Source organism: Hyposmocoma kahamanoa, unplaced genomic scaffold (assembly GCF_003589595.1).
Source record: "Hyposmocoma kahamanoa isolate Upper Pololo Valley unplaced genomic scaffold, ASM358959v1 262, whole genome shotgun sequence".
Classification (NCBI taxonomy): domain Eukaryota; kingdom Metazoa; phylum Arthropoda; class Insecta; order Lepidoptera; family Cosmopterigidae; genus Hyposmocoma; species Hyposmocoma kahamanoa.
Genome location: NW_020653765.1, coordinates 2216617 through 2232938, shown reverse-complemented (window position 1 = coordinate 2232938; position 16322 = coordinate 2216617). Strand labels below are relative to the sequence as shown.

The 16322-nt window shown below is 36.8% G+C and overlaps 2 protein-coding genes across 2 annotated transcripts in view; both read left to right on the top strand.

Moving 5' to 3' along the window:
* Nucleotides 1-613: 613 nt before the first annotated feature.
* On the top strand, nt 614-3196 carry LOC113228920. Its single transcript, XM_026462364.1, has 2 exons — nt 614-1587; nt 1818-3196. The coding sequence occupies exons 1-2, from the start codon at nt 620-622 to the stop codon at nt 2986-2988; spliced, it is 2139 nt and encodes a 712-aa protein (XP_026318149.1). The 5' UTR covers nt 614-619; the 3' UTR covers nt 2989-3196.
* Nucleotides 3197-4925: 1729 nt separating this feature from the next.
* The window catches only part of LOC113228922 (CAPA peptides-like), a 28126-nt gene continuing 16729 nt past the window's right edge, over nt 4926-16322 (top strand). Inside the window, exons 1-2 of the mRNA XM_026462366.1 lie at nt 4926-4930; nt 13657-13728. Coding sequence (XP_026318151.1) covers nt 13662-13728 — 67 coding nt within the window. The 5' untranslated portion in view covers nt 4926-4930; nt 13657-13661. The remainder of the gene's footprint in view (nt 4931-13656; nt 13729-16322) is intronic.

Here is a 16322-nt window from a genome sequence, read left to right as displayed (position 1 = left end):
ACGCCTCGTTTGAAGGGGCCACATATAAATGGTTATACTATGGCATTCAGGTTCGTATTGGCAAGATTGGTAAGTTGAACGGATAAAGACCAGTAGGGGAGACCGGGGCAAAACGAGGTTCGGGGCAAAACGGAACATGAACTACTGATCGTAAATTGTCAACGAAAACGCACAAGTTTTAGCGCCATTCGGGCGAACTTCAGTCGTGTCACATGCGTCAGCGCGGAACGAGCTCACGGCTACTTGTTTTTTTCGTTGCGAGTGAAAATATTTTTTTACTGGATTTCTTATGACATTTTCGCTATTTTATCGATGTACACAAAGGTAAGTACATATGTTTTTGAAGTATTTCTGCCTTCAGCTTGTTACTACGTATAAAACATTGATTTTGATGCAATTTTTGTTACTGCAAAATTATAGGTTAGAATTGGTTATGGTTTCTCGGAAACTCGTGACTTAGGGCAAATCGATCGGGGCATAATGGGACAGTATCCCGTTTTGCCCCGACATTTAAAATGTTTATTGTACATATTAAATGCGTTTTTTGTTGTTGTTTTCAGGTAATATGGTACGCAATTATAAAAGGAAGTCAAATCGCGTACAATGGGAGGAAGAAGATATGAGAAGAGCAGTAAGTGCTGTTCTTTCCGATAGGATGGGATTCCTTCGAGCATCAGCTGCATATGATGTTCCAAAGTCAACATTAGAGCGTCGCGTTCGAAAGGCTCGAAACGCAGAAAACCTTGATACTGATTCAGATAATGACTATGGTAAGAAGAAGCTAGGACGATACAGAACCGTTTTCACCAAAGAGCAGGAGAACGAGTTAGCAGAATATGTGAAGTCAATGGAAGCTCGTCTTTTTGGCATAACTGGAAAAGAACTTCGTGTATTAGCTTACCAGTTAGCTGAAAAAAATAGAATTGATCATCCATTTAGCGAGGAAACTGGAATGGCTGGTGAAGATTGGCTGAGTGGATTCTTAAAAAGACATTCCGATCTTACTTACAGGCGGCCAGAACCAACTTCCGCTGCAAGGGCGATGGCTTTCAATAAAGTGACAGTAAATGATTTTTTCTCTTTGCTGGAAAAAGTGATTGACCAACACAAACTTACTCCAGACAGAATATTTAACGTGGATGAGACAGGAGTCAGTACTGTCCCAAAAAGTCATTCAAGAATATTGTCGCTCAAGGGCCAAAAACAAGTTGGCTGCCTTTCATCAGCAGAAAGAGGCCAATTAGTAACTGCCGAAATCTGCTTCAACGCTGCAGGGACTTATGTGCCGCCAATGTTGATATACGCCCGAAAACGCATGAAAAACGAATTGCTTGATGACGCGCCACCTGGGTTTTGGGGGACTTGCAGTGACAACGGGTGGATCACATCAAAAATATTCCTCGACTGGTTTAAGAAATTCGTGGTGTACTCAAAACCCACTGAAGCAAAGTCCGTTTTGTTGCTGTTGGATGGTCACGCGTCGCACACAAAAAACATTGACCTGATAGATTACGCACGGGAGCATCATGTGATTTTATTGTGTACACCTCCACACTGCGCTCATAAATTGCAGCCTTTAGATGTTGCCTTTAATAATAATAATAATAATAACGCACACACTCAACATAGCCCCGCACTAGGGAAACCCTGTGTCGCGGGTGCCATGGACACACACATAGACAACCACAAATTACATCCAAACTCACGAGAGAAATAATTGTAGGCCATACAACTATTTCTACCGGCCCGGGAATCGAACCTGGGACCTCTGCGTGGCAGTCCGGCATGGTAACCGTTAGGCCACAGAGGCAGTTGAACTTTATGAGGCCGCTGAGTATATACTACAGTGCAGAAGTAAAAAAATGGTTGAAAGAGCACCCTGGTCGCGTGGTTACTGCATACCAAGTAGCGAAGCTATTCGGACAAGCTTATTTACAAGCGGCAACTATGCCGACCGCCATAAATGGATTCAAAAAATGTGGAATATGGCCACTGGATAAAAACGTATTTACAGATGCAGACTTCATAGCTGCCGAAACAACAAACACGGAAAACCTTACAACTGGGGACCCAAATATGGCAAATATTTCTGAATTGACAAATCAGCCACCAACCAGGGTCAATCAGAACCAACCAGGGCCGTCGACATCAGCTGTTGAGGCAGCACAACAAAGTTCAGCCACGGTCACTTATAACGATAATTCACCTGAACATGAAATGGCTTATCAAGTCAGGACTTTTCCAGATGTCACATTATCGTCACAAAATGAAAATTTGAATGAGCGTGTATCCAGTCAACACGAGGAGCTTCATTCCGATCCTGTCTTGCCCTCTAACAATATTAATTGTGATAGTAATAATGGCACGTCGATTTCAAATAAAACTGCTTCTGACAGCATCCTATTAACACAGAATAATATAGATTCTCTTGGCCCTACCATAAAACACCCTCGACTTTCTACTTCGAAAGAAAAAACTCCTGAGAGACAAGTTATGGTAGCAACGACGTCTTCGTTTATAGTGACCCCTGAAAATATCATGGCTATACCAAAGGAAATAAGAACTCAGAAGAGGATAACTAGAAAACGTGGAAAAACTGCAATACTAACAGAGTCTCCATACAAAAATGATCTCATTAACGATATAAATATTAAAAAAAGTCGTAGTAGGGAAATTAAGACTGACAAAAACAAATCTGACAGGAAGAAGACTGAAAAAAATAAATCTAATAAGAAAAAACCCGAAGTCAAGAAGCGTAAAAAGAACAAAACTAAGCTAAACAAAATAGCAAGCGATACCGATACCGAATCATCCCAAGATGACGAAAATAAAGACTGCGCTTGCATATATTGTGGGTATTTATATTCAGAGTCAACGGAAGGTTGGGTGATCTGTAGCGTGTGCAAGGGTTGGGCCCATAATTCCTGTGCTGGAGTTGACGATGACGACGAAGAGGCACATACTTGTGAACGTTGCTTACCTGATTAAAATGTTTACTCGTTTTGCCCCGTTGCGTATCCCATTTTGCCCCAACAATGGGGCAAAACGGGAAATCTGACATGATTACTTTTGTTCCTATTTGCCAAATAAATATTGTAATTCAGATCTCTCAAAACTATAATTATTAAAGATGAATCTATATATGTTCCTTTTTATGTCAAAGATTTACATTATAATGGTTGATTTTCAAATTATGAAGGTTTTTCTCTTAACTATCCCGTTCTGCCCCGGTCTCCCCTACATTATAACACCCAATACAATCGGCGTGCGAATCTGCTGCAAATTGGGACGCCATTATGTGCCAGAGTGCCAGACGGCTACACTACCTTAGACGACTACATTTTCTGTATTATGAGTACCAAAGTAACGGAATGTACTCTGCGGTGCCCCGGCGTACATATGTCCCGGAAAATGAAGCCATCGAAAGACGCAAGATAGAATATCTCGTTCACGTGATCAGGAACTATAGATACACGCTGCTACAGTTGATAATGGTGGTCAAAGTGCAGGGAAAGAGAAGCGCTGGGCGAAGGAAGAAATCGTAGCTGCGAAACATCCGGGAGTGGACTGGCATTTCCTCCGTCGAACAGCCGTTCCGGTTGCTAATAGAGACGACTATAAGAAGCTGACAGCCAGCCTTCAGGACAGAAGAGGCACTGGAAGAAATGCCCCGGAATATAAAATCTAGAACCAATTTAGAAAAGTTGATTTCCCAAATCGGTCCTACTGGGGTTCGAACTCGAGACTTATCACACCACAATACAAACAATTGTAGCCTAACAATAATTTAAGATAGAAAAACGTTACCCGTTTGTTGCATTTATCTTTTAGTCATTTTCAATGGAAAGAAAGTGTTGTTCTTATTAGTAAGGAAAACGTGAAGAAAACAACCGAAGTAATATTCTTAGAAGACGTAGTAATATAAGAAGACCCAAGCATGCAGGTTTCACTAAGGTATGAAAGATATGAAACTCCCAACTCTCCCTCGGGGCAAAACATAGGACGTAGTCATTTAATTGGGTTCTATGTTTGGCGCCGAGGTGTTCTGCACAGCTAGCATAATTTCATAACCAAAATTTAAAAAAGGCAAGTTCTATTCACCGTTATTACGTTCAATGTACATTGATGAATACTAGAATGTTTTTTAAACGCGCGAAACCCTTACTCAGTTACGACATTCACGCATTAAGGGCAATATGAAAGACGTGTACTGTATTATAGGAAACGTAACGTATAATTCACATGTTAAACACAATTCGCACCCTTGGTGTAATAAGGACACATGTGTAAAATGACAACTTTTCACGAGCGAGGTTTAAATATTCTCGGGCGAAATAATTTGTTAACGTTAATTTCTATTAAAATTTCACTTACTCATAATTTGTTTTATGCAATTATTAGTATTTTTTTAAAAAGCAGCACAGGTCCTTGTGAAAGTGTTCGTCTGTCGAAGTAATTTGAGCATTATTGTGTTCCGGTTTAAGGAAGGGTAAGGGTGAAATTACAGGCAGTTAATAAAAAAATATTTTAATGAGTTTCATATATTAAATCATATGTTGACGTATGATCACATGTTTCTTTATTATACCAAGAATACAAATTAACTCGTCTGTAATAAAATACATTTCCCATATGCGTATTGTTTATAATTAACACAAAGAAATAGTCACACAGACAACAGACAACACATAATTTTTTACTAACGCGGTCTGTGATTTCTGTCGTGTCCAGTATAGCTAAAACAATTTTCAATTTGCGCATTTGTTTCGGTACTGAACGACGTGTAGTAAAAAAATAAAGAAATTCTGAAATCGTAGCGCAATTAGATTTCAGTTTGAGCATCTCCAGGGCGCGGGCGCGCCGTGCTATATAAAGCTGGAACCACCCGCCGGACTATCATTCTCGACGTGCAACAGGTGGGAACCACACGGTAAGTACAGCTCTAGTTCAGTACACCTCCGCTTAACTCTTATCCGTCTTGATAGTGATGTGCCTAATATATTACTAGCAATGTCCGTTATATTTGTTACTACTATATTTACTAATATATTTCGATAAATCATTTAAAAAAGCTATTCTCCGTACGTCTAACAAACTAATAATTTAATTTAATATATTTTAAATATAAAATATTGCTTTAGTAACCGTTTGTTTGAGTTTGTTAATATTTTATTGAACCTAATTTCTTATTATTGGTAATTTTATTCACATTGTTGAATATAAAATTAAATTGTACACGAAAACACAAACTTTTTAAAGGTGATAAAAACGTGTAGTTAAAATTCGGTTCAAATTATTTTTTATCTTTTCCTTCGCCTTTAAACACATTGAAATACCAAAATAAATAAGAAAAATCATTATATTATACCTCTAATGGTTGCTTAATCCGTAATTTCTAACGCAGACACCTCGTTGTAGAGTCTCCAAGTTTGGAAAGCCAACATTTTTACGATCAAAGTGAACAAGTGCCTCTACAATGAGTTTACAGTTTTGTGACAATTTTGTGTAGCAAATTATATATCGCTTATAGATCACTAGAAGCGATATATCATCACATAAGAAGTAGTAACATTTTGTACTTATTAAATTTATATTTTATAATTAAATATATAGATACCGACGGCTGTTGCTATAATTTAGTAGCAGTATCTCCTTGTGAAAGAGTTCATCCAGGGAAGTACTGCCACCTTACCTGTTTCTGCCGCCAAGCGGTAATGTGAGCATTACTGTGTTGCGGTTTTGAAGGGAAAGGAATACCCTTTCCCTTCAAAATTGTAGGTGAAATTACAGGCACATGGGACTTGTCAACTTATGTCTCAGTGACGGGCACAGCGGTAGTGCCCCTCAAATCTTTGGGACTTTAAGCTCTGAGTGGCACTGCAACTGCTATGGACAGGCGTGCCGAGTTTTTTATAAAATCAAGTGACAGACAAGTCGTGCGCCTGATGGTAAGCTACACGCCTGGCTATAACGGTTACAGTACCACTCAGTTTTAAATCGCAAAAATTTAAGGGGCACTTTCACTACGCCCGTACGCTAAGACATAAGTTGACAAGTGCCATGTGCCTGTAATTTCTCCAGCACCCTTCAAAACCGGAATACAGCCGCACGTCATGTTCGTCCCGTCTGTTGGTATCATGAAAAATATAATAATAAATCTCAGGGTAGTAACTAGTGACACAGGCGAGTTAGTATTATTCTCGTTCATATTTTTGCTTCGTATCTTGTACTTTTGTGGATAAACGTGTGTCCACACGTTACCTTAAAAAAGTTTTGAGCCTGTAACGCCGTGCAAATTATTTTAACGTCATCCTGTAACGTGGAATCTAATCAATTCCCTAGTGTTGACACGTTGCGTAGGTAACATCCTAAGCCTCTTAAATCTTCTTATTCTTCTACCTAGGCCCCTGAACCTAAAAGACACTCGTGCATAAGTTAGTATGTCTGCTATTTGTAATGACGAAAAACCTTTGTAGTATCTTCAAAGGAAATTTATGCTGATTACCAACAAGAAAAAAAATTGATAGATTAACTAACTTAACGTTAACAAAGGTGTAGAAAAATTCGTAAGATCTGCTGATTTTAGTCCCTGGCTCAGTTGGTAGAACGGTCGCCCTGGTTTGGCATAGACGCAGGTTCTAATCCTGATAGATCAAAGGAATATTTCCTTGTGGTCAATTTTTGTATCATTAATTATATATAACTCACTAGTAGATTAATTTCAAAAACAACTTTTTTTATAAAAAAAAGCCAACCTCAAAAGTTTTATTGAAATCGGTTATCGGAAAGTGCGCTAAACCGGATTCATCCCCTAGCCACCCTTAGAGTTAGAATACTTTCTTCAAATTTTAATGAGGCCAATACTGAGGTACCCTGTTTCCAACAAAAAAGAATCATTAAAATCAGTTCACAAATTAACGAGTTATCGCGTAATGTCCTTTTTTGAAGTCGGTTAAAAATAAATGAATATCACGGCTGTAAACAATCATAATGTTCATTACAATCAATGATAGATTAACTGTACTGTGTCTTATGCGTCTATGAGAGTGTTATATGCATCGTGTTAAAAAATCTTCAAATAAAATGCTTTTATTTGAAAACCGTGCACCTCGACTAGTAATAAATAAATAAATATAAAATAAAAATAATAATAAAAAAAATAAAATACATTTTTTTTTATATAGCTATGTACCCATTAATAAATTTAACATTACTTACATCACAATTAAATTGAATTTTATTAACGGAATAATAAAAGAACTTGCCCACCATGCAGGAAATTTTAATTCGATTTCTAGCAAGCAACAGTTGAAACTTTTAGAATCGATAGCAGCTTATAGTTGTTACGCTTAGTGATTTACTACCTCAGCCTCGCAAGTTTGAACCGTGGGATCTGGGTGGACGTCCCGGGTTTAATTCCCGGCAAGACCGATTCGTTAAAGGAAATGATTTGTAAATTGTTTATGATCTGAATTCCTTTGCTCTAATACTTATAGTACCAGTGGCGGATTTGCCCTAACTTAGTAGGCCCGGGTCTAGGGCGGCCAGATTTTAGAGACGGCCAATCGTGACAAAAAATTCACTGATGATAACAAAAAATAACACAAAGCACGTAAATATTTTAAAGGCTCATGCACATTATGGCGGGCCGCACTGCACCGCAACGTATAACAATAATCTTCCTAAATCACTTTCTTACATTTTATGTATAAAATATAGATATGATACATACCGATGATTAAGAAAGTACTTAAACTCGTATCTTATAGAGAGTGATTGGTCAGGAGGTGATAAAACTTTCTATTTATTTTAAATTTCTTATCAAGGGGTTAATTTGAATGCGTTACATCAAGAATAGGTAAAAGCCAGTGTGTGAATGTGATGTGAAACTAACATGTAAAATTTGTATATACAATCCATTTTGTGCATTGCAGTAATTTTGTGCTTTAAGATACGAATTTGAGAAAGTAAGGCGACGATATCTATAATGTAATATATAATCACTACACGACTACGTCTGTCTGTCTGTCTGTCTGATCGCGATAAACTCAAAAACTACTGAACGGTTTCTGGTACTGACTACATGGCCTGGGGCCTAGGGTGGCCAAAACTGCAAATCCACTGCATAGTACAGTGAATTCTCATGTTTGAGATCTGGTAATTTATGTGGCTGTGAAATAAAAAAAATATGAAGTTTCAAAATTCTTCCCAGATTCAGTGAGGTCCTCAATCCACATGAGGCAAGATTGTTGGACGTATGTCCTATTTAAAATCAAATAATAGGTAAGCAAATTACACTTGAAATCGTCATACTGATTAAACTTGTCAGCTCATTTGTAAGGCAGATTCCCCCGAGAAGAATGAGCAAGAAACTCTAGGAGTTGTTCTTTGTAAATATACATTTGAATTCATTTTTCATAACATTTTTTTTTAAGCTGTGTAATAATCTTTAGTATAAAGTTTTTGTTTCACTATAGTTTTAAACTTCGTAAATGGCAAATTTTGAATATCAATCGGTATCTTATTATAGAAGCGTATATATTGCCCCTTAAATGAATTTGAGACTTTATTTTAAGATTTTAAGACATGAACAGCTAGTTTATTTTTATTCCTCGTATTAATGTTATGTCTGTCACTATTTTTCATTAAAAAAATATTTTTCTTAACATAAATAACATTTTCATAAGTGTACTGTGATGTTAATGTAACAATGTTAATCTCTTTAAACTTATATCTTAAAAACACAAAATGCGACGCGAATTGCTGCGATGCGATTTCGTGCGATCGATCGAGACAACGTCGCATCGCAGTTTTGTGTGTCGACCATTATAAAGTAAAGGACAGTATTAGAGCGGTTACACATGGCCACTTTTAGCAGCGATGCAAACGCGACGCAGTCGCTAATCGTCTACCTTTACACACTCGCACGATTTTGAGCAGCGATGTAAATGCGATACAAGCATGCGACTGCTAAAACTCGCCGCGTGTAACCACACTTAAAGTTACTGACTTACTGACACGTGTAATTAGCAACAATATAGTTAAGTAGCAAGAGATTGATTAAGAGGGAGCATGCCAAAAAAGTTTTGACGTTGGCTCCGCCCAAATTTGTGAGACAAAGATATGCCTGAAGTTCGCGTGACATGCGACAGGAGATGTTGAATTTTGCGCATTAAAAGTACCAAATTCGTTTAAGCGGAATAACTCTAAATATAATAACTCTAAAGGGATTAAAAAAAATCCGTAGTGACAGTTGTCAATCATGCATAAATATAATTAATTATTTAATTTTTGTCCTAATAACCTGTAGCATTTCGAGGATAAATCGAAAAAATGTGAAAATTAGAGGTCATTTCGTGATTTTTATCTATCGAGGAAACTTTATTGTTTTATGTTTCTGATTAATGTCTATGCTTGAATATATAGCGTAGTTACTCATACAATATTTTATTTTTAACTTAAAAGTGGATATACTTCTCTAAAATCAAATCGAAGATTAGGAATTTTTCCTCTGCTCCCTCTTAATTCAGAGACTGCTAAGTGCTACATCAGGGCCCTAAAGAAGGATAGCGAAAGCTACTCCAATAACGACGAAGAGCCGTTCATGTACTTTGCTAGTATAATTTTGCGTTTTAGTTTATGCCTAGTTATCAATATATTTTTCTCTATTTTTCGAAGTCGGGAATAAAAAACATTGTATTTTAGAACAGACGCAAGAACACAATGCAATTAATTCAATTCCACCATAGATTGAGTAACGTTCTTGTACGTACGTTTCATTTTAAGCATAATTGAATGTTTACTTACCTGCCTGAAGTATTGGTTATTTTATAGTACACCATAAAACATTAAAGCTATAAAATACCTAACGAAGTAATCAATTAAACAGTAATGACATAAAAAAAATAAAACACAATGTGACAAAAATATGAACTGATACTGATGCATAGGAACGTTTTGACAAGAAGCCTCTTGCCAATGTAAATGTCACATATCAATGTGATATTGACTTAGAGGATGGAAATTAGTTTCCATAGTCTAAGATATTGATAATCATATTATTATTTATTATTAATAATTTTGGCTTGGATACAAGTCCTTTGAGTCATGTCTTCGTTTAATTATGTTTCTGTAAATATGGCCGCCACAAAGAGGATAGGCAATTTGAGGCGCCGTGCTTGGATTGACTCGGGATTCCTTAGAACGGGCCGATACGGGTATTTTAGTTCGAGATTCGTATAATTTCGCGTTTTAATCTTCGATTAAGGCACAATAGCACTATCCTATTCCACTTTAAACTAGATTTCACAAAATAATTGAAAGTCAAAATAAAAACGACACTTTTCCCTCCAAAAAGCCCAGAGTGAATCTCATGTCACATTCATATTGAGAACAGTGTGACCATTTGTGGCATGTTTCTGCCATTTGGCCCGTTTAAATTTTTATTCATTTTCATTGTCACAGAACTTGATAAGTTATATTAAATGTGGCAGAGTTTGGCATATTTGGGAATATTGTGGAAGTTCTTTATTATTTTTGGGAACAAACTGAAAAGTAGTCGTTTTCTGCTACTACGAACAAACATCTGCAGCGAAATACAGGACAATGTTGCAAACATAACCTATATCAACTTTATAACCCCAGCTTCTATAGGCTGTACTCATTTAGCTTTTTTGATGCTTTGATAATCGATCACAAGTATTGATATGTCTCCTTAATGCACGTAGTCAAAAACACTGGGTCACAAAATACACGCGATGTCGCTATCCTCCTTTTACTAATTTTCTTGACTCCACTCAGATTATATTGCAATTGATGAGTGATCCGTGGTCGAGTGGCTTGCACACCGGTTTTCACGACGTCACCATCTCTGACGTCCCGGGTTCGATCCCCGGCCGGGTCAGTGTAGAAACTAACTTTTCTATAATGTCTCGGGTCTGAGTGTTTGTGGTACCGTCGCGTTGTTTCCTATTTCCATAACACAAGTGCTTTGTTATTCTGGAAAAATGTAGTTGCAATGGCAGTTCAGCCCTTTATGGAATGGCAGTTTGGCGTTCTTTCATTCAATCACTAACGATCGATGTTGCCTTACTAAAACTATCATGTAAGTTCTACGCTTCTCTTAGTCTTCATCTCTTTCAAGTAGCAATTTAGTCTTCAAATGAAATATTTTTTCTTTATGTCAAATAATTAGTAGACTACATCAACGTGCCATCGACTTGCCACGTCAAATTGCAATGGCAGTTGAATTGTAGCTCAATGGTTAGCCACTGACAAGTCAGTAGCTAACGTACAAAATCCTACCGTTGACACTCAACTAAGATGATTTAAAATTTGTAGAATTGGGGCACAGTTTGTCACCAATAAATTGTATAAATAAGTAATAAATAAAAGTCTTTATTTAGTCAAGACACGTGTATCAGTCGATAAATAGAAAATCAATAAATAATTACATATACATATGTACATATAATAAATAATAAAATCAGTACATATATATATGAATATTGTAAACTACTTGAAAAATATTTAAAAAAATCATAATAAAATATAATTTTGAAACATAAACGCTACTACGCTAAAGCAAGGTAGTACTCTTTTACCATATTTACTCTGTGGCTAACCATTTTTGAAACAGCCTCATATTATTATGACATCAAATACCTACTTTTTAATTTCATGAAAAACCTAACTTTATCAAACTAATTTACCAATATTTCTAACTCGAGCTACCTAAATACTAATAAAACTAAATATGAGATAATATATTAACTATCTATATCCCAATAATGCCTCTCTCTGGGGAATTATCACTATTTATCACAGACCGGGATTCAAATATAAATCCCTAGGTACAAATATATTCTCATTTGATTTCTCGCTTTGTTTATTAATCTACTTAAAGGTTTTCTGTCGCTAAGCAGTAATGATAGCATTACTGTTTTGAAGGGTAAGGGTGCTGGTGAAATTAGCGGCACATGAGACTTGTCAACTTATGTCTCAGGGTGATGAACGCAGTGGCAGTGCCTCTCAGATCTTTGTGATGTGGCGCACGACTTGTTTGTCTCGTCACTTGATATTATAAAAAAGGTGTTTATTATTTTACGTAATTATTCCAAAATAATACTTGACGGCTTGTTGTTTAAGCTCATTTTAACTGTTATAATCACTGTATCTGGACACGAGTCTATTCTACTGTTCGATTTACGCAAAGATATGACAATATCGGATTGTTAATACAATAGTGTATTAACTCTTTTTAAAAAGTTTTCAAAATCAATGAAAAACGAATTATCCACTTCCCGGAAAAGATTATAAAAATGTATACATAGGGCGCACTATAAGTTTCCGGAACTGGCTACTTACATAAACATTATTTAAAAAGTAATTACAACATTTCAAAATCGAACTCTGGCTGTAGAATACAGTTTGTTTCATCTGACTGTCACTTGTTTTTACATCGTGGCGTCATTTTTGAAATTGGTTGTCTACATCACCATAGATTTAACTCGGGAAAATTTTAGTAGTATGATTTTGTACGATTTTACGGAAGCTGTGCTCTCGGTGGACCCCACACAATTTGACAGAGGCACAAAAAACGGATCGGATCACCTGGTGCAATGCCATGCTTACCAGATTCAACGAAGGGGCGTCAAATTTGGTGTGGGACATAGTAACAGGTGACGAAACATGGTTTTATAGTTACGATCCCAAAACAAAGCAGCAATCAAGCGTAAGGGGTTTTTCGAGACGAGCACGAAACCAACCAAAGTGGCGCCCGTGCAAAGTGCCTCTAAGCGGATGATTGCTTCCTTTTTTAATAAAACTGGACACGTGACTACTGTTGCTTTGGAGAATCGTTGTACCGTGAATAGTGATTGGTCCACGACCATTTGTTTGCCGGAAGCTATTGACAAACTCCGAAAAATAACCGTACATGCCGTATCATCTTGCGCCACGATAATGCCAGTTCTCACACGGCCAGACAGAGAAAGGAATTTTGAAGGTGAACAACGTGCCAACGAGTCTTATGAGCCATCCCGCGTCTGTACGCGGGATCACAAGGTGCCAGGTCGGGACTGTTCCCAACCTGGCACCTTGCGGCTTTTATTTATTTCCATGAATTAAGAACCAGTTACGCGGTTCCCACTAGATGTGACGACAATTCACCGGTTCACGTCAGCGACAGAATCGTTTAATGCTGCGTCATTATCTATCGTCATATTTTTATCGTGACGTTTTATTTATCGTCAGACGACTGTCGTTCTAGCTCTTCCCATTGTCACGACAGTCTGCCGTCGGAACGTCAAAAAAGTCGTGTACGACAGTTAATCGTACTGCTCTATGTGTGAACAACTTCATTTACATATACAAGCCACGACACTTTGAACTGCACGACTATCTGCCATCATGATATAACGGGAACCCGCCCTTAGGCCACCGAGGTCATTAAAATTGCATTGGTCTCAAAAACAATTGAAAACTGTTGTCGCAATTTCGATTATATAAAAATGGTGTCGCTGCTTGATGTAATTCTACGATGTATTTTGTTGAATAAAACAAAGAATGACACGTAATTAACATTTTTAAAATTACTAAGGTAAATAATAAGGGTTATAATACGTATTTGTTTAAATGAATATGTTTTGTTGGCAGGCACCATGCAGTCTGCAGCGAGAATCGCCGTTTCCGTATTTTTGTTGTCTTCGGCTCTAGTCAGCGCGAGTCGTAAGTATCTAAACTATATTTTGGTGAAATGACTTAAAAGTCTATTCAACCTCAAATGGCTTTGGTTGATTCCACCTAACAGTGGAAGTGTTAAATCAATCACTTTGTGAAAAAATATACAGTAAAATTAAGAATATACACTGATCAGTATACGATGTGAAAATACGATTCCTAAAAATTTTCACGATAGAAAAAAAACACCTTGAATGTTTACAAGAAAACCGCTGTATTTAATAGATACTTTACATATACCAATGATTTTTTATTTCAACTGAACTAAATAGAACACGTACCTATACACATTTTTCCGAAGGCTTTAATTTCGTTTGTAAAAAAATAAATTCCGAAATAAAGCCAGTGTCCCAGCCGCTCGACCCAAGCAAAATGAACCGTATAAGTACGGGAAAAATTGAATTCGAGCTGAGGTAGTAATACTCAAAATTAAGAGTCTATACTCTTAATTTTGTTAAGTTCTTACAATAGGAAATGAAACTATTTTGACGAATTTAAATCGCGTATTTTGTTTTTTCAAAGAAACCAACGTGACCTATAATAAAACCTATATTTAAAAACTTTCTTCGACGTGCAGGCTTCATCAGCATGCTTTCTTTCACCAAAAAGTTCATGGTAAATTTCAAATTAAATTTTGCACATAAATTCCGACCAACTCATTGGTGCAAGCCCGGTTTCGAGCCCACGGCCTATGCTTGAGAGGTGGTAGGTCAGATCACTATGCTACCACGGCTAGTTTGGCATACAGAAGCATATTAATGTCCTGTCAGATTTTTCTTTGTTTTCGATCTTTGTATGAATAATTATAATTGGTTTAATGTTTAATTACTGACGATAACATACACTGTACTTTAACGTTGGATTTTTAACCGACTTCAAAAAAGGAGGAGGTTCTCAATTCAACTGTGTTTTTTTTTGTATGTATATTACGCCATAACTCCGGTATTTGTGAACCGATTTTCATGATCCTTTTTTTTGTTGGATAGTGGGTACTTCCATAGTGGTCCCATTTCATTTTGAAGGAAATCATCCACCTCTAAGGTTGGCTGTTGACGCATGTAGATTCATTTTCATAAATAGCGCCTACATTTTCTTAAGGAGCAATTATTTTAATGGTTGATTTTGCTATTTGTTCCAATTCAAGGCGTTTTTCTCTCAATATTTTTTGCTATTACTTAGCAAATAGATGTAACTCCACGTACTTTTGAGGTCGGTTTTTTTAGTACTCTGCACTGAGATTATAAATTTAAATTTTTAATATTGATGTTATGAAATAAATTTTATAGAACCGTATTTTAACCTTTAACAACTTTGACGAAAAGCAGTCGTTTACATTGCTGTTATGAATAAATATTTCTTTAAACATTTAACTGTGTATCTCGGAACAAACAAGCAATTATCGAGTTTGAAATTAGTTTGTTTTCAAATTTCCTACACAAAGTGAAAAGAAACATAGTTTAATCCGTTAACAATTTACAGCTAGGAAACTATTTTTCCGGATTTAAATCGCGTAATTCGTTTTTTCAAACGGTTTGTTTCCAGAAAAATAGTTTCATTTCGTATGTATAACAATCGCGAAAACCTAAGAACTCGATAAATTACAGCTATGTCGCATACTTGCTTGGCTGTATGTGAGCTAAGCTAACTTAGTTTACTTTCATTCGCGGTGTGGCATGCGTTTTACGCTGGCGTATTCATTCGAACTCCGGCACATAACCAGTGGATTTCGTCACATACTGGCGCCTTTCCGTTGTATCTTCAATACCTCAGAGGGTAATACGTTGCGATGCGTCGAGGTCGATATTAAAGCACTGAAATGTACACCTTGTCAATTGAAATAGCGTATATTCTGCCTTCCCGACCGCCGGTTTCCGCTGGCTCCGAGTGTGGTGTCATGGCCACACGCATAAGACAACCACAAATTATACCCAAACTTACGAGAGAAATAAATGTAGGCCATACAAATATTTCTCCCGGCCCAGGAATCGAACCTATGGGACCTCTGCGTAGCACTTTATTATTTTAGTAGCAGTAGAACACCTTGTGAAAGAGTTACCTTACCTATTTCTGCCGCCAAGCAGTAATGTCAGCTTTGATGTGTTCCGGTTTTGAAGGGTAAGAATGCTGGTGAAATTACAGGCAAATGGGACTTATCAACTTATGTCTCAGGTTGACGGGCGCAGTGGCAGTGCCCCCTCCGATCTCTAAGGTTTAAAGCTTTGAGTGGCACTGCAACTGTTATGGACAGGCGTATAGCTTACCATCAGGCACACGATTTGTTCATCCCGTCACTTGATATTATAAAAAAAAATATCGTTACAGTGATTTTATATACATAGATGTGAATACTACAAGGCTCTACAAATTTCACTTATAAAACGCCTGAGGCAACACTTGACGTTTAAATCAGAATTAACAGTAATTCACAGCACAAATTAAACCGTTGAGATACAAACAATTGTTCAACTATTAATAACTCTTCTGCACCGGACTTAAATCTTGTTAATTAAATATTTCTAAGAACCAAACTTAAAGTGAAAGTTATAAATGGTTATTAAAAAGAAACTTTAAATACGAACAAA